Source organism: Xenopus tropicalis, chromosome 2 (genome assembly GCF_000004195.4).
Source record: "Xenopus tropicalis strain Nigerian chromosome 2, UCB_Xtro_10.0, whole genome shotgun sequence".
In the NCBI taxonomy this organism is placed as follows: Eukaryota; Metazoa; Chordata; class Amphibia; order Anura; family Pipidae; genus Xenopus; species Xenopus tropicalis.
This window is the reverse complement of record NC_030678.2, coordinates 127,138,416-127,162,689: the sequence shown is the minus strand read 5'-3', so window position 1 is coordinate 127,162,689 and position 24,274 is coordinate 127,138,416. Positions and strand designations below refer to the sequence as shown.

The following is a 24,274-nucleotide window of genomic DNA, read 5'->3' as shown; positions in this document are numbered from 1 at the left end:
GATAATTTAGATGTCCAAAGTAAAGTACAGGTATGGGATCCCTTTACCGGAAACCCCTTATCCAGAAAGTTCCGAATTACGAAAGGCCATCTCCCATAGACTCCATTATAAGAAAATAATTCAAATTTTTTATAATGGTTTCCTTTTTCTCTGTAATAATAAAACAGAACATTGTACTTGATCCCAACTAAGATATAATTAATCCTTACTGGAGGCAAAACAGCCCTATTGGGGTTATTCAGTATTTAAATTATTTTTAGCAGACTTAAGTTATGGAGACCCAAATTACGGGAAGATCCCTTATCTGGAAAATCCCAGGTCCCATTTTTGGGACCTGGGGCATTCTGGATAATAGGTCCCATACCTGTACAACATACTAACTAAAGAGCCCTCTAACTCTTAGCATTTTTTCCCAGCCTTTATCTTTTAGGAGACCCTGTGAGATGTACCTAGAGAACAATATTTTTCAATTATTGATTGATCAACAGGTAGCATTTACTGGTCAGCTGTTTGAAAGCAAACAACTGATTGGTTGCTATGAGTTAAGGTCCCCATACACCTTCAGAACCCATAGCAACCAGCTATTTGATGCCCACTAAATGCTACATGCTGATTAGTTGCTAGGTGAGGGAAAACACTGCAACTGTTACTATATTACCCCATGTGAGAATTTAAAACTATGCAACCGCCACAAATAAGCTTACTAGACCCAAACCAATGTACCATGGGTAGGAGATGATGGCTGTCAGTCCATACAGACAATGGTGGGAGGTGGGTTATTGTGGAAGCTGCAAGCAGTTTGACACCAGCCCCATGGATCTCCACCTTAGTCCCTGGCACCAGCCATGGAATTACCAACAGTGATACATAAGCTAACTTTAATTCAGAGAGTTATAGTCACATAACATTTCGTGCCCACCTTGCCTAATACAATGCCCTATGCTTTCCCTTTAATGCACCATCTGGGGCTAATAACGTACAGTGCATCAGGGTAACTCGCTCCCGGGCGAGCAAGCCATTCCCAGAGAAACTTTTCGCCCTCACGCTGCGCCTGAGTTGCAGGCGGCTTCTAATAGCTAGGCCCCGCCCACAGTCACCCACGCTCGGCTTCTATTGGCTGGATCTTGTTTGGGACGGCCCCTAGCGACCTGCCCCGGAATAAAGCGGGATCCACCCTGCAACAGGTAGAGTGTTGTGCGTGTGGATAGGGCAGTGCCGTGCCACACGGAGCGAACAGTGTAAAGCTTGGCTAGTTCTACATAGTGAGCCTCAGCTCCGCGGCTTCTTCTAAAGTTCCACACCGAGTCTCCGGAGTGTGCCCCTTGTGTGTGTGCCAGAGCGCCGCCCCGCTGTACATGGCTGCCACTGTGCTGACCATGAGTGCCAGGCTACAGCGCTTGGACGAGCCGGTCTTTACCCAACTGAAGCCAGTTCTGGGCCAGCAGCATGTCCGAGGGGAGCCCATTACGGGAGGGACACTGTTTGCAGAAGAAATGAAGAGCTCCCGAATGATGCCCGATGACATGGTGCAGGTGAGGCGCTGCTGGGATGGGCACTGTGGGTGCGGAGGGGGCATGTTGTGTTCACTGGAAGCAATTGCCATGGCATGCAGGGGCCACAGGGTGAGCCAGCTGGGGCCAGGTAGCTGCTTGCCCAGGCGGAGTGCGCTAGAGAGACGCAGGTTGCGCTAGAGAGATACACAGGTTGCGCTAGAGAGATACACACAGGCTGCGCTAGAGAGACACACAGGCTGCGCTAGAGAGAGACACATAGGCTGCGCTAGAGAGAGACACAGGCTGCGCTAGAGAGACACACAGGCTGCGCTAGAGAGACACACAGGTTGCGCTAGAGAGATACACACAGGCTGCGCTAGAGAGACACACAGGCTGCGCTAGAGAGAGACACAGGCTGCGCTAGAGAGAGACACAGGCTGCGCTAGAGAGAGACACAGGCTGCGCTAGAGAGACACACAGGCTGCGCTAGAGAGAGACTAAGGCTGCGTTAGAGACACACAGGCTCTTTGCTTTAGAGTGCCGGTTCCACAGCAGGTTCGGGCGTATAGTCCTTAGTCAGGGGGTGTTTTCTTAGGGCCCCGAAAATCATCAGTTGTAGGTAGGAAGCCCATAGTAGCCACGACCGATATTGCAGGGAGTTCTAGTGAATTAGTTGGGAGAGCCCTATACCACAACTTTTATTTGCCACTGGATATGCTGTGTTAACTGGTATATAAGTGGCAGACCAAGTGCCAACTTACAAAGTATGCACCTGTGCCTTTAATCTAAGGGAGAGCCCAGCCTGGTGTGTGCAGCTTGCTATACACTGGGTATAACATCACTTGGCTGCAGGTCCAGACAGATGATCAGCAATGCTGGGTGGTCTGCTGTAACTTGCCCCAACCTGGAATATATACCAACCTGGTCATGCAGTATGGTCAGATCCAAATCTAATCAGGTTTAGTCAACAAAACTGTGTCAGGTTTTATATTGTTTACGTGTAAGTTTTCCAAATGTATACAAAAAATAATAATACAAGGGAGTACACATAAATATACAATATTGCAAACAGTTTTATTTACCAAAGGAAACAACTAGTAACATACATGGGTATTGCTCTTTTCTACTACACCCTGGGTTCCTGCATCAGTTATACAGAAATTTTCTGTAACATACTGTGTTGCAATGAAAGGTAGCGAGGGGGATTAATAATGGCGGATGGTGATGCTGTTCATGTATGAGGTGGTATGTCGGGATGTACATGGTGATGCCCACTATAGTAGTACTGGTACAGCCACCCCCACACACACTCATACAGGGAATAGATCCGAAGCAAACAACAGCTGGTTGAGCTATAATCAGAAGGGGCCTAACCACAAGTTGATCTGGACAATTCCATACTTTGTAGTCATAGTAATCAAGGATGTTTAATCTGCTTTCCTCCAGCGGTTTTTAAAATACAAGTTCAAGCATCCCTTTGGGTGTGGTACTAAAACAGCAGCTGGAGGGCTGCAGTTTTATTATCACAGGAGAACTTATTGCTGTTGTATCTGGTTTTTACACTATGGTCCCTGTTAAGTCTGTTTTTCTCTTCTCATTGAATGCATTGTGCTCCTTTCTCTGCTGAACTACTACTCCCAAAATGCTATCAACGGGGTGGGTTGCAGCTGTGCAGCCATTGCAGAGGTGCAGGTTGGTCAGTGTCAGGTACTGCCTTTGTGTTGCGCCAAAGTGTGTAAGTGATGTTGGTAATAAAGAACTACAAATACTTTCCTGTACAGTATGTTAGCTGCAGGTGCTGAGTCTATAAGAGAGCAATAACAGTCAGATTGGCTTTTGTGGGTATGTATATACTTAGCAAGTGACCCCCCCTGGTTTCTGAAACTGATGTGAGTTATTACACTAGTTTTCCATTTGTCAGCTGATTCATTTTGGAGAAGGCTGATGGGTTAAGGAATGACTGGAGTTTTTACAGTGCAAGGGGGAATGTAGCATTTGTCTATTGAGCAGCACACGATAAATGCTTTGCTGATGACTGTAAATGTAACCTATCATCCTGCAGCCACCCACGGCCTCCACTGCACCTCATCTAAGCAGATATGAATGTAAGTGCTGCAGTGTCTCTTTAACTGTACCAGCCGCTGTTTGTTTCAGTTTAGGAAGTCCAGAGACTTGGCTTTTCTATATTATGTTGAGACACCATGGAGAATATTATCTAACATTTTCTAGCTGCTTTGGAATGTTCTGTGTGTATCAGTATGTGGGAGAAAGGGATCAAGCTGGCCTCAGCTCTAGTGCTGGGAATCTGCTTGGCGCAATGAATTTTGAAGGGAAACATAATTTTTAGCGTTCTGTTATTTCTGTAACATTGTTTTGGTTATATATATATCTTTTGTTTTGCCTCTAACAGAAGGTTAGCATCCACAGGCAGTACAAAATGGTATATAGGAAGGGTTTAATATGTAACCTTTTTTTCTTTTATTTTTCAGACTAGATGCGAAATGGATAAATATCTTTCACCTCATCATCATCATCATCATCATCATCAACCTCCTCCCCCACCTCCTCAAGTTAACATCATGCAAGATTTAAAAAAGTACAGGCGAGACAGTGCATCAGGTGTTGATCAGTTTTTTAATGAGAGTGATGGACTTCCTTACAGTATAAACATGAATGTCTTCCTTCCTGATATCACTCACTTAAGAACAAGCCTGTATAAGAGCCAGAGGCCACCCGTGACCCATATCAAGACAGAGCCCACTTCAGTATTTAGCCACTCAAGTGATGCTGAACCCACACAGAGTCTTCCTGAATTCACCAGCATCTTCAGTTCCCACCAAAACGCAGATGTTAATAACATCTACATCAAACAAGAGCTCCCTTCACCAGAGCTTCCGCTCTCTGTCAATCCTCAGCAGGGCCAGTTATACCAGCTTTTAAGTTCGCCAGACATTGATATGTCTAACTCCACAAACCAACCCTCAGTTATGGACACTATTAATAGTGCTTCCATGGCCACAGACATGTCTGCCTTTAATACACTTTCTTCTCCAGTACAACAGACTGCAATGAAACAATTCCAGAGCATCCCTCAGTGCTCATATGGCATGCCTAGCCAATTTCTGCACCAGCAAGAAGGAACCTACTTTCCACCTTCTCCTCCTAGCTCTGAACCAGGCAGCCCAGATAGGCAAGCAGAGCTTCTCCAGAGTTTAAACCCTCCACCATCTTATGCAGCCACGATAGCATCCAAGATGGCCATTCACAATCCACCCTTACCTGCACAGGTGCAAATAACAGCCCCTGCTATACAATCTGTACGCTACAACCGTAGAAACAACCCAGATCTGGAGAAAAGGCGCATACATTATTGTGACTACCCTGGTAAGAACCTACATGTAATTGTTCAGGGGTTTATACAAGGTAACGGTCTACTGACTTAATCAAAAGCTTAAAGGAGAGCTAAAGCTTAACAAAGAATGTGTCTAGACATGCAATGCCTTATGTTTTGGGCTTCTGTACTAGCCCAGGGCCACTAGCCATAGCCCTTTAGCAATGAAGGTCTGTGCCTTTGAATATGCGCACATGCTCTGGGCTACTTTCAGCTACCTCAGCTTAGGGACATGTGCACAATAAATAATATATACACTATACACTACAATAATATAAAATCCACCATTCAAGGATTATTGGTAATTAATTCACATTACTCAACAGCAGAGAAACCAAGGTATTCTGAATTTAATCAGCTGTGTAGCATCACCAACTTTGACATATACAACTTTAACTTTCTGGTAGTGTTTTTTACTTGCTTAGCTTGCCAATACCAGCCCCATTGAGTACATGCAGTGCCACAGATACACAAATGATTAAGATGGGGAGCTCCCATGGACAACTTTTTAAGACCTGTCCTACAGCTGCTAAACTTTTGGGCTAATAAAGCAAGTTTGGTAAATAAACATGTCTAGCAGTATTCATTTCTAGGTTTTAGTTCTCCTTTACTTATAGGGTGCATATTTCTTGTTCATTAGATAGTTGGATATGAATGAGACCATGATATATTCTTTACACAATACATTCCTTCTCTGAATATTTGTATTTAAAAATATGAGCAGGTGCTGCAGTACTGTATGTTTTAGCAGAGACTGAGCATTAACAGTACTGGTACCCCTAGTGATTATAATGAAATGGATTTGTCCGACATGGAGAATAGTGAGAATTTTGCATAAAAACTGCAGAGATGGAACCTGTACAATAATAAACCCATCTGACCTGTGTGTATAGTTGTGCATGTTCCACCTGTATATGGACATGCGCATGCAAGAATCTGGGTTATATATGTCACTGTGGCGAAACTGTACTTTGACAGCACTTATTTAAAGTAAAATCTGTCAGGTTTATAGGGCTCCATTTTGTGTAAAGAACGTCATCACCAAGTCAGGTTACCTCTAACCTTGTTGAATTTAGAGCAGTTAGATGATTTAATAGGAATAACAAGATTTTTATAAGCATCCTGCTATTTTAACGTTAATGTTTAACTTGTGTCTTTAAATCTACAATGTGCTTTTGCTTTTCGCATTCTTTATCTAAAACCCCAGTCCTTTACAGTGCAACACTGGGCAAAGAGATTAAAGGAGATACTACTTCAATAAGTAATAGTTCCAGGACAAATATGGTTGTTCTGTATATGAAAAATAAACCGGGGTTATTTGTACGACATGTTTCAAACTGGATTAAGTTATATAGCATATATGAAAAGAAATGACTATATATTAACTAAGAAATAATTTTAACAAATGAGTTTCATATTTTGAAGCATTGTATAACATAGGAGACCTTTCTGTGTGGAGAACTTTCTATATGAAGTTTATGCACACTTGGATAAATGTTATCTCTGGGCCTTCTGTAGGCTCACACTGACTTTTGGTGCATACTTCCTGAGATATATACACATTTTCTAGTGAATTCTACATATTTTAAATGCTTCGCCATTATGTCAGTGGTCAGTCTGAGGTTGAACAGGTCGAAAACAACACAGATCATCCCTGCTCCCTATCCATTGAGGGTCACCAGCATAGTGCTGAATTTAGCATAGTGAAGCAAATTAGGAACTGACTCGGTCAGTAGTGCTTTATTTGCACCCTTATGCAGTCATCATGATTTAGATTCCAACCCTTATACATAAGGGATGTAAAAATGTAAAGGAAATGAAAGGTGTTTTCAGTGAGACTTGAGGATGCCAGCACTAATTGTGCATGAGTTAGGACAGCCTTTTAATGTGAAAGTTAATCATTAGGAACAGAAAGAAAATGATAAAAGTAGCAGAGAGTCCAAGCAATGCACAGAAGCAAATGTGTCACTTTCATGTTAGCAACAGCAAATGCCAAAGTAATAATAAACTGCGCTGTACTTATAATTCTGGAATCTCCCTAGGTATTTTTAGAATGCAAGAATGCAGATGGATATCTAAAGCTCTGAATAACTTTGATAAATAAGTCCGCTCAATAGGAATAAATATACTTGCTCTGGCATTTGAAAAACTACACCTGTTGCAACTTTGAGGAATTCTTTTTTTCTTTACACAGAAAACCCACAAGGAATTCAGATTCTTCATATGTAGTATTTTACTCTTGTTAAGGGCTATGGCACATGGCGAGATTTTAATCATTTTGTTCCCAGAGGTATATAGTAGCTAGCAAAATGGGGACAAGAAACTGAAAAATTGCCCCTACACTTCTTTGGAAATTGCACTGCGCAGTCAGGCTATTTTTGTTTGGAAAGTGATTGCACTATACCTGGCAATTGTTATAGAAGTGAATTGGGGGGGGGGGGCATTGCCTTAAAAATGCGGGGGCTGCTTTTGGCATCATAGCTGCGAGTATCCTGCAAAAGAATACATTAAATGCCTTAATGGTAGACAGAGTGTTAGCGATGTTCTCTGGGCTGTTGCTTCGTGAAATGTTCATTCACAATGATAACCACCATGCTTTTTTACTCTTCTATTGCAGGGTGCACAAAGGTGTATACAAAGTCATCCCATTTAAAAGCCCACCTGAGAACACATACTGGTATGTGCATTTTTTGTTCAATTTAATGGCTGTGTAAATATTATCAATAGAAGTCTCCTCTTTTTGAAGTTGGTATGTTTTTCAATCTAAAACCTCTCATTCATGGCTAATTTTGTCAGTTGCTTTGTTCCCCATGACAGTTAAATTAAATCACCTGGCTCTTTTTCATTACACATAGGCAGGCAGCATTTAAGACAATTTATCTTGCATTATTTTTCAGTCATACTTAAGACCTTTCACCAGCAGTACAAGTACTATAAAATTCCTTAACATTTGGGCAAGCTACAAAGAGCCCTTTCACTTTAGCCTAACAGTGCAATGCAACAATTTTTTTACTTTGCCACCTTATTTTAATATGTTTATTTAATTTACCTGTGTGAAGTTTTCAAAGTAGACTGGTAACTATAACAGAAATAGGTTTTTCAACAGAATTGAATAACTTATGGCAATAGGCTTAGTAATGATGTTTCTTGTAAACTGGCAGTATATGTTTATAATTCTATAGGTATTTGTTGTGTTAGATTGGTGTCCAATGTTATGGGCATGGGCCAGGATACTACAAAGATACTACGCAGGCTGCATATCATATTGAGCCTACTCAGAGCATCCGCAATGGCATAATAAGGTCACACTGCAAGTCAGCTTACTTCCAACTTTCATAGAGATATAGTTTGCAACATATGGGGGGGAATCAGGCTTGGCAGAACCACTATGGTAAAGCAACTAGTGTTCCTTTCGTTTAAATAAAAACTCAGTGTGAGATACTGTTAATAGTCAAAAATTCCTGGTCAACATTCTGATCATTTTATTATGATGTAACTTGACCATTTCACTTAATTGGCCACACATTCTTTTAAACAGGATGTAGATACTCTGTATTGATGGTAGGGCTTTAATCCAGCCATAGTTTCTAAGCAGCTTTTACATTATAGCTTTATTTATTTTTCTGAATATGGCTTTTCAGTCTGCAGTCTGTTCTGCCTATGTTTTGGTCCTTACACATTCTACTCTGATTCAGCTGACTCACATCGAACTTGTACCCAGTAATGCTGGGTGACCAGAGCTACATGACATAGTCTGGTGATATAAACTAATCGAGTCTGTATAATCTAGAAGTCTGTAGTGTAGTGTAGGAGTCCTCAAGGATGGAGGCAAGAATGTTACATAAAGAAAAGGAAGGAGCTGACTTGTTTCTGTTTTGAAAAGAGGCTGAAAGTACTGTAAGTTGGCAGATTTCCAGGATATCCACGTTAATATCATTGACACTGGATTTGTAAATTTATAGCCAAAAATCTAAAAGTAGGGCTATTGGTCTTTCTGTATTCCTGCAGTATTTGCTTTGAATATTTAGCTTTTTTTTTTTTACAATTTCTTATGGCAACACAATGTTTAATTAACTATATTAGCCTTAGTGATATAGTCAGGGCTAACTCTACCAATTGTTCCTCTGACATCAGTATGTCTAAAGCCCCCAAATTTGAATTTAAATTTGGATGCAAGGCTTACAGGGGAACTCAAAAATCGCATCCAAAATATGAATTCTGACAGCATGATTGGGCATGTTTCCACTCACATCATTGCTCCAGAGTGGCACTGTCTACAGCTCAAGTAGGAACTCGCTCAGTGGTACACTTTCAGGGTATGGATTCCCGTTAAAAGACGTAATTTCTAAGTGGCCATCTTATATAACTTCATGTGTAAGCAGAATGCGTTGTCTTATAAACCAGAGTTGTAGAGGAGGCCTCTAGCAGCAGGAACTGCTGACATTGATACAATTGTGATTTCTTAACAGTCTTATAGGTGCAATTCCTGAATGTTTCTTAAAGCGCTCCTTTTTGCTTTTTCAGTATTTATGCACTGCATTTTTTTTTTACATACTACTGTGGATAGGTTGGCTTAGTAACACGTTATCTACTGAAAACATAGATAAGAAACCGTTGGCTTTATTTGGCTATAGGAAATGAAACTTTGGAATAATACTTTCCTCATTGTCCTACTTGGCTAAATGGATAATGGCTGACATTTCCTGAAGCTAACTGTTGCACCATCGCTAAGGAAGCCAGCTCCATTTTAAGCAGTTCATTTAAATTGATTGTTTTTGTGTAAAGAAAGCATTGGAGAGCTAAATGTTTCTATGGAAATTGTAGCTTTGATAAATGAAGCAGTTATCTCTTAACAGCCACTGTAAAAATATAAAAGCAGTGGAACAAAGGTCTGTTTTGCAGTCTGTTACCATGCTAAACAAAACTGTCCTACCAATGTGGCTTTTCGTAATCCCATTTTAAACATTTCTATACAGTGTCCCAGATATTGACTCATTCCTTTATCTGTTAAGCTTGGCTCAGCAGTGATCATGGCTAATCAAGTGGATTAGCAAATATCTATACTAAAGGAGTCTTTTCAAAAACAGTTTCTTATTTTAGTTGACACAACTGGTAAATGTTTGCAGTGTGCCAGTGGGATCCAGGTATTGAACAAAAGTAAAGACATGAAATGAAATCAGTGATTCAAATAGAAAGCATTTGCCATGTATCTAAAAGAACCACCGCAGCTCCCTACCTCTGCTTGACTGGGGGAATGCTGGAAGTTGTGTTCTTTTACGACCTGTACCTAATACACCTGCAAATAGTCTAAAGTACCAAACAGGAAACCTAACTGGTACTTAAGAACATTCTTATACAGATATTTAAATGAAAATAAAGTTATAGAGCAGTGTTCTTGTAACAGTTTTTGCCTTCATTTATTGTCATTTTGTTTGCACACCTACACCTGTTTCTTATACCCAAAGGCACACACATAATATATCAATATAATAAGTAATGTGTGTGTATATGTGCTAACCCATTAACTGTCTTTATTTGAGCAAGACTTTTCTTCCTGAGCTGAACTGTGAAAAAAGCAACTGATATCCAGTCGTTGCTGAATTATTTATGGAACTTGTATGCTTCCTAACATCTCCTCTAATTAACTTTAACAAGTTTAGGTTTCATTAATCAAGGGATGTTTGAGCCGTGCATAATACTTTCAGAAACACTCATGCATAACAGTTTGGTCTTCTGGTTTCCACAAGGGTGTTACAAATCAATGATTTAATTCTGAGCTCCAAGCAATTCAATTTGCTTTGTACGCAGCTCTTTTTTTATCTTTTTAATCTTTAAAACACCATTATTAAAGTTACCTTCAAAGTAAAGCGTAAATTAATAAGATAGTCCCATGCAATACAATTTAACAAAACTTTGTTTTATATTCCTTAAATGGCCTTGGGGGTATTCTGCAGTCCTGTTTATCTGGCCAAACTTGTTCTTTAGTAATCGCTGACTATACAAACTGCATTTTCTTCCTAATCTTCCTGTCTTGACAATGGCTTTAAATCACCTGTGAATGATAACCTCCTTTTACAATCTGTCATTTTCATAAAATAAAAAGCCTGCAGCAAAGTTTGTCTGCCGTAAGAAGTCAAAACACTTTTAGAATTTCTTTTGTATCAAAATCACTCAGTCCTTTCATATTATTTATCCAGCCCTGTTGATCCATTCACTTAGTCTGAATGCCTTCTAATTGATTTTGTTGCAGAATAAACACAGGCAGGCTCTTAATTCTAAGACAGGGGCTGGAAGATTTTCTGCTCTGAGAGCAGTGTGGTCTTTGGTCAGGGCAAACAATTCTTCTGATGTGTTTGTTTTTTTTAATTTGGATTTCATAATACATAAATGCTACAACATTTCCATACTTGGCAACACGACAGGTGCATTTATTGTCAGCTCTCTGTTTTGAATTTCGAAAACAAACTCAGAAGAATTGCTCCTGTTTATTTACTGATGAGGCTGAATTTATTCTGATTATTCCAAGTAATGGGATGTAATAATGAATTAAGCTCAGTAAGTAGCATACGGGGGTAAACATTTACCCAATGGTAGTTGTCTTTTTACACTGTAATGGACTCTTATTAAAGATAATGGAAATGTTTCTAGGCTGAGGTTTTCATGAAACAAACACATTTGTTTTGTGGGTATTTTTGTTGTTTTATTCAGATTGTACACTTGTGTGTGCTAGTGCCAGGGGCATTTTTTTAAATACTTCCAGGCTTCCTTATGCCACAGATATATTTAAAATTCTAAATCTAACAAATATACCTTGCAATGGTGGGCAGCTTTTTAAAGGTCTGTGTTCAACTTGAGCAGTAAAGGAGTAAACAGATACTATATCTGTCCAGGGGTACAATGCATCATTTTGGCTTGGAAGGAAAAAGCGAAAGCGCACTGTTTGGCTGGAAATCAGTACCAGTTTCCTCCACTTGTTTCATTTGCACAGGGCTGACATTTGTACAAATCCTATGCATGTTCTTGGGAAGTGGAGGAGTACATGCATTCACTTTACAGTAAGATAGCTGTTTTTATTCAGTCGTCATGTTCCAGTAACTAAGCTAAAAGACACAAATCTTTGAAGAAAAGTATTGAAGATTTTATACTTAGTAAAATACCACAGAATTTTAGTATTTTTGGAAGGGAATCATATCTTTTCATTAGCAATTAGTATGATTTTGTTACTGCAGTTAAACAAGCAAATTCTGTGACTGTACTTCTGTCAACAAGCAAGTTCTGCTACCCCACCCACTCTTAGTTTATTATAGCAGCTAATAAAATGTGTTTACCCCAACTCATATCTAAAAGCATACGGTTTTTTTTAATGCTCGTACAGAAAACACATTTGCACATTAGAGTAGAGTTATACATATGATTGGCCTTGCAATGTTTCTAGCATTCACAAATATAAGCTACTATGGCATTAACAATAGCACCATCTGTTCTCTAACTGTTACTATGGGAATTATTAAGACATTCTCTGTTTAGGCCAGCAAAATGGCATAGAAAGAGGCAGAGCTGAAATGTTTTTCTGTTTGCTTTGAAATTCTTACTATATTGGCTGTTTAAGTAAAATAACAGGGACGCATGCGTCTGTTTTCTTTTTAAAAAGCGGGATATCCACATAAGAATATTTGATTTAAAGTACATCCTAATAACACATAAAGACCTCACAGTCCTTGTGTCTGGGACTTTTTTTTTTATTTGCAAATAAAAACACAATTGCTTTACACTAAAATCAAATCTCTTTTGCGTCTCCTAAGCAAATGTTCTTGCTGAATAATTATGTTTTGTATTTGTTTTCCTTTAAATACCCAATAAAATGTAGGAGCATTGTTTATTTTGCAAATAAAACAACCCGTCTGGGAGTATTTACATGTACTCATATGCATGCCTGTTCCCTTAGGCTGAAGGGACACAGGACTTTTTCTCCCCCTGCAGCAAATTTGAGATCTTAGAAAACCACCCAAAAATTCCAACCTCAGTAGTGCATACTGGCGGTTATTGGCCTTAAAACCTGCATTAGAATGCTGCCATTTTCACAGTTTGTATTGCAGTCAATAGGAAGTGGCAGGGATGGTATTTTGTGCTTCTTTACCAACTGAGAAAAAAAGATACATGCCTTTAGCCTTATATCTACATAGAGTCATTGAAACAATGTCCCTAGATATAATTAACAAGTGGTGCTTTTACTGTAACTACAACTAACATAGCGGCTCTTTCTAAAATACTTCAAAATACACAAATAATCTTTTATGAACACAGTAAGCTAGAAGTCAATACATGCAAGATTAAGCCTACTTACAAACAGGGTGAATTTTCCCTTTATATCGCTTTAATTACACCTGTTCCTTCGCATTATGCAACCTGACTGTGTCTTGGTCATTGTCCTTCAGTGTAAATATTCATTCAAAAGGTGACAATGCACAATGTTATATGTTAGTGATGAATGTGATCTTAATCTGGATAAAGAATTACATTTAAACTTGTGGCAATCATGGTAGTATGGTTGACATATATTGCATCTACGTTAGAGGCTGTACAGTACTCATACAGTAATAATTTGGCTGTGTTGTAATGCCTCAGCAGTAACATATTCCTTATGGAAAAAGTTTATTTTGTATTCTTATGGTATTAGTGATTATTTTTTACTAAGATATTACGTTTGTTTTGTGCAGGAGAGAAACCCTACAAGTGTACTTGGGAAGGCTGCGACTGGAGATTTGCCCGCTCAGATGAACTGACTCGTCATTACAGAAAACATACAGGGGCAAAACCCTTTCAGTGTGCCGTGTGTAACCGCAGTTTCTCCCGCTCTGACCACTTAGCCCTCCATATGAAAAGGCATCAGAACTAATCTGGACTCTTTGTCGAGGCTCCATTACTATGCAATTTTCCATTTACTGCATCAGAACTGAAAGATGCTGTATATAATTACCAAACAGTGAGGTTGTTGCTGGACACTAATTTGCCCTGGTATGGACTTCATGTACAAGGGCTTGGGAGGTGAGGCCCTTGAAGAAGCATACATGTGCAGTTTATTTATGAGGAACCTGGGAAGTCTTTTGAATATGATTGCTCTTAACAATTACATTTTTTTTAATCTTTACTATATTTTCATTTTTTGTCCAATTTACAGTACCATGTATTTACATCTCAACACACAGGGTCTTTATAAGTTGTTTAGTGGTGTTTTGACCAAAGCACTGTCTGTATTCTAACAGTGTTTAGTAAATAAAAGGGGGTTACAGATGACTGCATGCAAAGGACAATCCATATTCCTAAATCTTAAACAGAAACTAACTTGAATACTTGATTACTACAATGGCAACGCTAAACAAGATGCCTGTGATCTCACGGGCTTTCTTCACTACATAATAAACTCCAGTGTACATTTAAGAGCCAGCAGGTGCTCACAGACAAACAAATACGCTGCAAAGGTCATGTGTAGCTACTATTAAAGGCTAACTATTCTAACATTTTCTTATTTAATGTTAAAAAAGACAATATGCACTGATTTTCTGAAACTAAAATGTATTTATGAAAAACATTTTTAAAATTCTCTTTTTTTAAAAAAAAAAAAATAAGCTAAATAAAAACTTTGGAGGTGATAAATGTTCAGTAAAAATCACTTTTAAGCAAAGAATTGTCATGAGCGGTGGGAACAATTACTGGCAACTCTCTCTTGCTGGATCTTTTATTCATTTCTCTTAATTTCAATCAAACCGGTATGCAGTGATAATCTATAGTAGCACATCAGCATTTCCTCCAGAATCACTCGCCCCACTGCACTGACCTTTTATACTAAAAATTAGCTTTATTTTGTATGTGTCTATATTTCCTGTGAGTTTTGGAAGACAATTTGCACTTGTTACATTTTTTGGGAGCATCCCCTGCCTTCAGAATGAAGGACTGTTACTGTTATATATAGAACATTAACTGATTAGTAAACCAGATCCAGTTTATTTTGTACTTCCTCTATATTAATGGACACGGTGATTTTCAAAAAGAAAGTTACCATGTGGTTTACTAACCTATACTTCCTGTATCCTAGGTAATAACACATAACTACACCAAAAGTTGAAATGAAGGTTTGATGTATGAAAAACTTGATGATAAAAAGGAAACAACACTATCAAATATGTGTGGCTTCAGTTCATTAACATACAATGTTTTATGGTCTATTTATTATTTTCTTTTTTGGTACCTGGTACAAATTGGAGATTGTACTTATCTCTGATAACTTAACATTTGTTATACTGTACTAAGTGTACTTTTCAAACCTGTAAATAACTTTAAATGTAAATAACTTTGTAAGAAGCTTTTGATTTGTTTATATATGAATATAAGATGTGCATTTTCTCACTGTTTTTTTAATGAATTTGTGTAAAGAACTGCAATTATCCATGCATAAAATTTATTTCCTGAATATTTTTACTAAAATAACTTTTAGGGAAATAAAGTGCCTAAAATAAATGTCTGTTTCTATTTTTTTTATATATATATAAATAATGGTGATTCTTTTTAAGAAGAAGCTATAAGACTGTGGACATCTTGACCCTAAGAATATGCTTTGCAAGGCCCCTAGTTGCTGCCTTTACACAGATGCTATACATGTGTGTTTTTCCAGTTGCATGCACTATCTGGTGGGGACACGCTGAGCTTTTTATCCACATACTGGTGGCAAGCACAAATTTAATTGTGCTGCTTACCTTGCCAGGGCCAAGCTTGACAAGTAAGTATTAGCCATACATTGGCTAATAAAAGCTGCTGACAGACCATGTATGGGGCCCTCTTAACTGTCCTCCCTCACCAATAGCTGACCAAAACTCCCATTAGGGCAATCATTTGGCCCTTAAGGTAGGCATATCAGTAAAAGATCTGTTTATATGGCATCCTCGCTAAATAAGCAGATCTTTACATGTATGGCCAGCATTAGTCACCCTTGTGGCACATGGCTCATTCATAAACACTGGGCAAATAGACACATAGGCTGTAAGCCATAGCAACCAGCAAGACCAGATTGCTGTGTTGATGAAAGTACAGATGTTGATGAATGATGATGCTCTGTTGATGAAAGTACAGACCACTTCAGCAGATTTTTGGGAAGTAGATTTCCAGTTTCCATTCAAAACAGACCAGTTCAAAACTGTAAATGCATTTTAAAGAAAAAAGATTAGATTAGAAATGATACCCACCCTGTTGTACTAGTACCCTTTTTGACCCATGCTTACAAACAAAATATACAGCAGTATAAATGCAGTGCTTACTTTCTGTTTAAGTGTAAATAACTCAGAGCCACCATGTTAAAGGCCCCCCATAACACACATCAGTATAAACACATCCCCAACCATAAGTTTAATGCTGCCTGAACACATAGTAGCAATTCAGCACCAACTTTAGGTTTAATGCCCCACGACATACAAAAAATTAAGCAAATATATCCAGTTTGCGCACAAACTCCTAGTTTTCAGAATTACTATTCACTGCATCCCTCAAAGCAGGGCTGCCCAACTTGAGGCCCGTAGGCTGGATGTGGCCCTCCAAAGGATTTTTATAGCCCCCAGTCTGCTCAAAGGCTCCATAGACTTCACTATATAACATCATCATTTTAATTTAATCTAGCCCTCAAATATGCTATATGAGAAACAAATGGCCCAATACATGTAATAAGTTGGACAGCACTGCCTCAAAGCATCTATCTCCACAAACTTCCCTGGCTCACTATGCAGTCCCTTTGTGTATTATAATAAGAGTTTCAGTGTTAACAGAGCGTCTAACACACTGCTCTATAACAATCCCTTCTGATCAGATGCAGTGAGTACATGCTTACATCAAGTAAACCAAAAATCGACATCTTTAGCTTGATATTTAACAAGTAATTTTTTTCAGAACAAGTGATTCACAAACAGGCAGAAGCACAGCAACAAACCCAAGAGGTTCTCAGATGGACAAAATGATAGAGTGCAAGTCCTGAGACTGATCGCCTCTTGGGTTTTTGACATTACAACACAAATGCAGGAATGTAAATATTTATATTCTCAAGCATTCAAATGGATTAGAAACCTCTGACCAAGATAAAAGTGAATGCATTTCTTTACATCCATTTACATCACAACCACCTGCTTTAAGTCAGTAGCATAGTTATGTGGAATTAGATGGCAGACATTAGTGTTTCTCATGCCTTGCTCAGATAGTATTTTCAGTTATTCCAAGAACCATTCTTTTTTTAAATAAAAAGTGTTTTCCACATTCTTCCTAACTGCCTTCATATAAGCAGCACAGTTTCCAGTGTTTGTCTGGTAGAATTGGTGTAGCAATAGTTAACACTCCAGTTATAACAAAACTATAAATCACTAATATATCACAGAGTCAATGCATCTGTTGTGTTGCTGGGGGAATGATAGTTGTAGATCTGTAAATGTAGCAACCTTTTAGTTGCCTATCTGTGTCAAGCAGAGAGCTCAGTCTCAGGCTTCCTTTCATTTTATTTTTCATTAAATACACAACCATACAGATAATATTTATAGCTCTGGCGACAGGAAATATATATCCCCATACTATCTGGGCTTTACCAATAATAACCTTTCAATGAAACATCTCTCAATAAACAAGATGATAAGCAAGCTTTATCGCTAGTGATGAGACAATTTGCTGCATTTTGCATCTCTGAAAAAAATGTGAAAACTGCAAAAAATATAACTTTGGTATAAAGCAAGGCCGGAACTAGGGGTAGACAGAAGAGGCACGTGCTTAGGGTACACTGGTATGGGTGTGCATATCAAGCCTTTCAGTTGCATGTTATTCTCAACTGGAGCCCTGTACTTATCTGGTAGAAGCAGGTGTTAGGTACAGGGCTTCCTTTTGTTGTATTTTAAACTGCTCCTAGTCCTTTTCCTTTATACACAGTACAAGGTACAACAGACGCGCCTGCACCAGGTGAATGTATAGGTAGAGGCAGGCAAGGACAAGCGCTGAATGTATTCTATTTATTAGGCACAGTGTTGTGCCCATTTTAGCCCCTAATGCTGCATTACAAACAAGAGTAGACAGTGGCAAGTAGTCGGGGCAAGTAGTCAGCACAACACTTAGTCAATCTTGCAGAGCCAGTGGACATTCTCCAAAACCCATCAGAAGTCTCGCTCTAATTTGGAAAAAATTCCTTCCTGACTCCAAGATGGCAATCGGACAAGTCCCTGGATCAACTTGTACTGAGAGCTATCTCCCATAACCCTGTATTCCCTCACTTGCTAACAATCCATCCAGCCCCTTCTTAAAGTTATATAATGTATCAGCCAGCACGACTGATTCAGGGAGGGAATTCCACAACTTCACAGCTCTCACAGTAAAAAATCCTTTCTGAATATTTAAATGGAACCTCCCTTCTTCTAAACAGAGTGGGTGCCCTCGTGTCTTTAAATTATTTTTTTTAATAAGAAACTTCCTAAAATGTATTCTGGCTACAGGTTCTGACTTCTGACATATAAATATTAATTTATTTTGCTGTTCTTGTACTCATTGAAAGTAAGGTGTTCTGAAAACCACTGATATAATGCTTCCCAATACATTTGTTTAGCCAAACTTGCACTGCAATTGCAATTATTCAGTCATTTTAGTGAATCAGAGAAAACCTATGAACAGTAACTTTGCACAAAAATACTATTACTGAAGGGCACTGGAAATGATTTGATGACAGAGCTGCGCAAAAAAAAGCAAAGAAATTGTCTAAATTTATCAAATGGCCCTTACTGGCTTTATTTATATATTTACCTTTGTTTTACTAGTAAATGGAACACTGTGTGCTCAGAAATGAAATCATCTCATTAAGGAACTCCCGGATGACAGAAGAACTGGTCTATAAATAAAGCCAGGGAGACTTTTTATTTGCCTTCTTTATAAAGGTATTGTTACTAGGAACTCAAGTGTTCCTGAAATCAATATCATGCTATCCCTGTGGGGGAAAACAAGTATACTCTCCTATTTCTCAAAGATGCTTTGTTTAGATAATTTTCCTGATAATATAGTCACTAGAAGAATGGTTTCATCACAATTTTAAAATAAGTGTGCATCATCAGAGTAATCAAGTTGTTCCCAGTCATAGAAACACAATAAAAATTAAAAACGAATGAAGGGAGGGGGCTGTTTATACAGAGCTCATTATCTCTATTTACCGTATATACTCGAGTATAAGCCGATCCGAATATAAGCCGAGGTACCTAATTTTACCTAAGAAAACTGGAAAAACTTATTGACTCGAGTATAAGCCTAGGGTGGGAAAGGTTTGTCCTTTTTCATTATGTCATTTACAAATAAATGTCTTACTACACTGCACTGCTGGGAGAGAACATAAATATATATTGATCAAACTTGAAATTGTTGTGCTGTGGTAAATTGCAGTTTCCAGGAATCCCTTAATATGGCTGAGGTTGTTAATTGAATATCCAAATGACTGTTGTGCCATGGGATGAAGTGTGCATCATTTATGCTTACAAAGGATGTTATGGGCACAGCCACTGATGTATGATGTTATGTTAATATCCATATGTTCATAGTAATCTCCATTCTAATTTTGAATTTTTAGAAACTGCAGGACACACTCTACATGAGAATACAGCATTGCTTCTTTAGTTAAATATCCCTGCGGAAGGCATATGTAGGGCAGAGGAAAGTTTAAAAATTAAACAGAAGAACTATTATTCTGTACCTGATACTAAAACCAATGCCACTAAAACCAATAAACACCACCATAATCCCTAGCAAGTATGTGGGATGGTATTAGGATTATTAGAGCTGGCCACAATAGGGGGTGATAGAAAGAAATTACTTTTGCAGACAGAGGCAGCTTCCATACCGTACCCCTCCTCATACGACTCCCAGTACCGCTCCCAGCTGCGTCATGATTTGTGGAGACACTTCACTGTCATTTCTGCCAATCTTTGATCCAAAACATGTTCCTTGCTCTCGATTTGCTTATCACGTAAATACTCAGCAAAGAGAGGACACGACAGAATATGGAAAGAATCATACGTGAATAGTTTTCATTCGAATCATCCGTGAACTGAACGCCACTGAACTGAGTCATACGTGAACTGAAGGCGCACATTCGGCGCTCTCTGACTGTGCGCGAATCATCCCAGTACCGCTCTGATATTGCTGACATGCTGACATTTGCGGGGGAGGAGGGTGCGCGAATGTCAGCATGTCAGCAATATCAGAGCGGTACTGGGATGATTCGCGCACAGTCAGAGAGCGCCGAATGTGCGCCTTCAGTTCACGTTGTCAGCATGTCAGCAATATCAGAGCGGTACTGGGATGATTCGTGCACAGTCAGAGAGCGCCGAATGTGCGCCTTCAGTTCACGTATGATTCAGTTCAGTGGCGTTCAGTTCACGGATGATTCGAATGAAAACTATTCACGGGTGATTCTTTCCATATTATTTCTTGTGTCCTCTCTTTGCTGAGCGGTTAGTTGCATTCGTGCGCCCCCTCCCCCTGTGAATTGACCCGGCCCCCCCGCTGCGTCCTCCGTTACACCTGCCAGCTCAGAGAGAAGACGCAGCGGTACTGTGAGCAGTATGGGGAGCGGTATGTCAGCAGTGTCAGCGTATAACTCGAGTATAAGCCGGGGCTGAGTTTTTCAGCACATTTTTTGTGCTGAAAAACTCGGCTTATACTCGAGTATATACGGTAAGTTAACAACGTTAGCTAGTTGTTAGATAGTTTTATATTACGAGAAGAGGCAAAATGCATTTTAGTTATACCTTCCATTTATTTTGCTCACGTTAAAAAGTGGTTTACACAGCCTGGAAGTTGGGTATATACCATACTGACATTATTCTCCAATTTATGGAGGAACCACACTAAGGTTTTTTCACACAGGCCAACACATTGCTTTCTAGAGCAGACACCAGAGCAGATTGAGGTGAGGCGATTTGCCTGTTTCTCGGTCAGCATTTATATGCAGGCCATGAAACAGCCCATTGTAGCTTTAGTCTAAAACTCCTCCAAGTTCATGAACTGCCACAGAATATTTCTCAGCCAGTGTCTTAGCACAGGCATTAGACCCACTTTAAAAAAAAAAAAAAAAATCTGGGGTACAAGAGATGCTGAATAACATCCTCCTACAAACTGCAAGCCAAACTCATGGCAGGAGCAGAAAACAGGGTATCAATGGCTGAAGATTGCTTAACTGAGGCCCAATAGACTACAGAACTCCATCAGGGGCAAATACCAATACTGTCAGATAAAATGGAGGGCCCAGGGCTGCAGGATTAATAAACATGCAGTCATAAGACCCTGGAACAGATCAACAGAAAAAGACCTGAAACACTTACTTCTCAATGATTGCCAAGCAACATAGTCAAAGTAATGGCTGCTTAGCAAATTTAAATACAATAATCACTGCATGTATTTTAGCCTGATTGTGGGAAATCTCTTGCAATTATATACACACTGTGAGACACACATTCTCACTGCTATATCCTGCAAGCCCAAAGATCACAGAGAGAGATACCCCAAGAGGGCAATGATTATGATGAAGCTGCATCAGCATTCAGGGCAAGGTATAACCAGTTGGTATTGAGATTCAGCCCCTTGGATGAGCTGAAAGGGATCTTCTGTGAATTCTTTAAGAGTACTGAAATGTGACGATTGTGGAAATTGCTGTAGTATTCCTTAGGTGTAATTTCAGCACTAGAGATGTAGCGAACTGTTCGCCGGCGAACTAATTCGCGCGAACATCGGGTGTTCGCAAGTCCGCAAATTCGCGAACTTTTCGTGATGTTCGCAATTTGGGTTCGCCGGCACTGAAAAAATCGCAAAACTTACGATAACGTTACGAATGCTCCGAAAAAGTCACAAAACTTACGATAACGTTACGAATGCTCCGAAAAAGTCGCAAAACTTACGATAACTTTACGAATGCTCCGTAAAAGTCGCAAAACTTACGATAACGTTACGAATGCTCCGAAAAAGTCGCAAAACTTACGATAACGTTACGAATGCTCCGAAAAAGTCGCAAAACTTACGATAACGTTACGAATGCTCCGAAAAAGTCGCAAAACTTACGATAACGTTACGAATGCTCCGAAAAAGTCGCAAAACTTACGATAACTTTACGAAAGCGCCGGAAAATACGAAAAAGTCGCAAAATTACCGATCATTTCGAAAAACGGCGTGTGTCAATTTTTCAGAGGTTTTTGCCCTTGATCCCCCTCCTGCATGCCACTGTCCAGGTCGTGGCACCCTTTAAACAACTTTAAAATCAGTTTTCTGGCCAGAAATGGCTTTTCTAGGTTTTAAAGTTCGCCTTCCCATTGAAGTCTATGGGGTTCGCAAAGTTCGCGAATATTCGCAATTTTCGGCGGAAGTTCGCGAACAGGTTCGCAAACTTTTTTTTTGAGGTTCGCTACATCCCTATTCAGCACTATACACATCTGAGTACAAAATCCTATTGTGGTAACAACATAAGTGTAGCAAAAACGCATTTACCAAGCTTTATCACAAAGATTGATGGTCCTAGTCCCATCTCTGAAGAAAGCGGCTCGCAAAGCACTATGGTCAGCCAGAAAATGAATAAAACTCGAACTTTATTTACATTCTTAAAAACCCAGAACGCCTGACGCGTTTTGTGCGTACCCGCACTTAATCATAGGCATGCATTCTGAGACAGTAACATGCTATATAAAGCCTATCAATTAATGACATCACATTTTTTTTTCTTCTCTTTATGTGTATAAAAATGAAACAGAACAAAATAAAGAAAGATAGACTAACATGACATATACAATTCTCTGGCAACGTCACTTTGAGGGAACATAACAATTAATATCAAATATATTTTTATACACATAAAGAGAAGAAAAAAAAAAGTGATGTCATTAATTGATAGGCTTTATATAGCATGTTACTGTCTCAGAATGCATGCCTATGATTAAGTGCGGGCACGCACGAGACGCGTCAGGCGTTCTGGGTTTTTAAGAATGTAAATAAAGTTCGAGTTTTATTCATTTTCTGGCTGATCATAGTGCTTTGCGAGCCGCTTTCTTCAGAGATTTGAGTTTGCTCCCTTGGGCTACGGGTTCGGAGCTCCAAGCACCCGAACCAAATGAATTGATCTTCACTGCGAAAAAAACGGCGCGAATACGCTCCAAGCGTTTGGGTCTTGGTAAATCTCCCCCTTAGATGCGCTAAATATCGCATTTGTCTGTGCGAAAATTAACACCTACTTGGGGCAGGCGGTAATTATAGAAAAGTACAGTTCATGAGCTTTTGGCAATAAAATATGGACTTTGCAGTGGGATTTATTCAAGTCTGTGTTGGCCCTAGAGTGATGCAGCCTCCAGTTTGCATGGAAATGGGCATTTTCTTAATAGTAGTTTTACGAAAGTAATGCCGTGTATTGCTAATATGGTGTGCGTTTTTTCGCACGCGGCGACTATTTGTGCGCGATGCGTTCATTAGCGTGCGTTCCGTCAAATACTGCACGAAAATAGTCTTTGCGACTTAAATAACGCAAACAGCATTGCGTCTAAATTAACGCAAGTTTGCTTTTAGTGAATCGTGCGTTAAGATGCGAAAATTAGCCGCAATAAAATTTTTAACGCATGCTATAAATAGCGCACGTTTTAACGCACTTTAGTGAATCGGCCCTTACGAGTTGAAAAGGTATTTTAATTAACCTACATGATGATAATGCCTTCAGGTTCAACCTCTGTCACTTTTTCCTCCTTCTAAAGTGTCAGCATTTTGACATTTTTTTTCTTTTCAGAATACATCAACCCCCGGCTTGTTACCATTCAACAATTTTATTTCAAACAGCTGTTGAATAAAATGGGGGTATATGTGCCCACAAGGAGGTACATGATATTGCTTGAAAATGATCCCTACTTTTATAATTCATGATAGCACTCTGTCTCAAAACAATAACATGCAAACAAAACAAAAATCTGTACATTATTTTAAAATATACTTTTTATTTTGGTGCTGCAAATACAGATATAGGATCAATTATCCAGAATGCTTGGAACTAGAGATGCACTGAATCCACTTTTTTGGATTTGGCCGAACCCTGAATCCTTCATAAAGGATTCAGCCAAATACTGAACCAAATCCGAATCCTGATTAGCTTATGATTATTAGGTTTTGGAAGAATTGAAAAAAATGTTCAACTTCCGTGCTTACGTGACAAAGCGTCACATGTTTTCAGGATTCGTCGATTCATCTAAATCTGAATCCTGCTGATTATATTCCCCATTTAATAGGGGAGTATCAACAAAAGCTTCAATTTGAAATCCAGACTGAAATCAGTGGGAAACATGTATACCCAGTTTGAATGAATGAACTCCATTGT

The 24,274-nt window shown here is 39.2% G+C and overlaps 1 protein-coding gene across 1 annotated transcript; it reads left to right on the top strand.

Annotated features, from left to right (window-relative positions):
- Positions 1 to 1,178: 1,178 nt before the first annotated feature.
- klf5 (Kruppel-like factor 5 (intestinal)) lies at positions 1,179 to 15,034 on the top strand. Its single transcript, XM_002931929.5, has 4 exons — positions 1,179 to 1,532; positions 3,983 to 4,877; positions 7,502 to 7,561; positions 13,602 to 15,034. Exons 1-4 carry the CDS (start codon positions 1,356 to 1,358, stop codon positions 13,778 to 13,780), a joined length of 1,311 nt encoding a protein of 436 aa, XP_002931975.3. The 5' UTR covers positions 1,179 to 1,355; the 3' UTR covers positions 13,781 to 15,034.
- Positions 15,035 to 24,274: the final 9,240 nt, after the last annotated feature.

What these genes read in the sequence shown, in the direction of transcription:
- klf5 (XM_002931929.5), top strand. Translation starts at nt 1,356, where the DNA reads ATGGCTGCCACTGTGCTGACCATGAGTGCCAGGCTACAGCGCTTGGAC. An exon ending in ACATTATTGTGACTACCCTG is followed by an intron (nt 4,878 to 7,501) that starts GTAAGAACCTAC and finishes CTTCTATTGCAG; the next exon opens with GGTGCACAAAGGTGTATACA. An exon ending in CCACCTGAGAACACATACTG is followed by an intron (nt 7,562 to 13,601) that starts GTATGTGCATTT and finishes TGTTTTGTGCAG; the next exon opens with GAGAGAAACCCTACAAGTGT.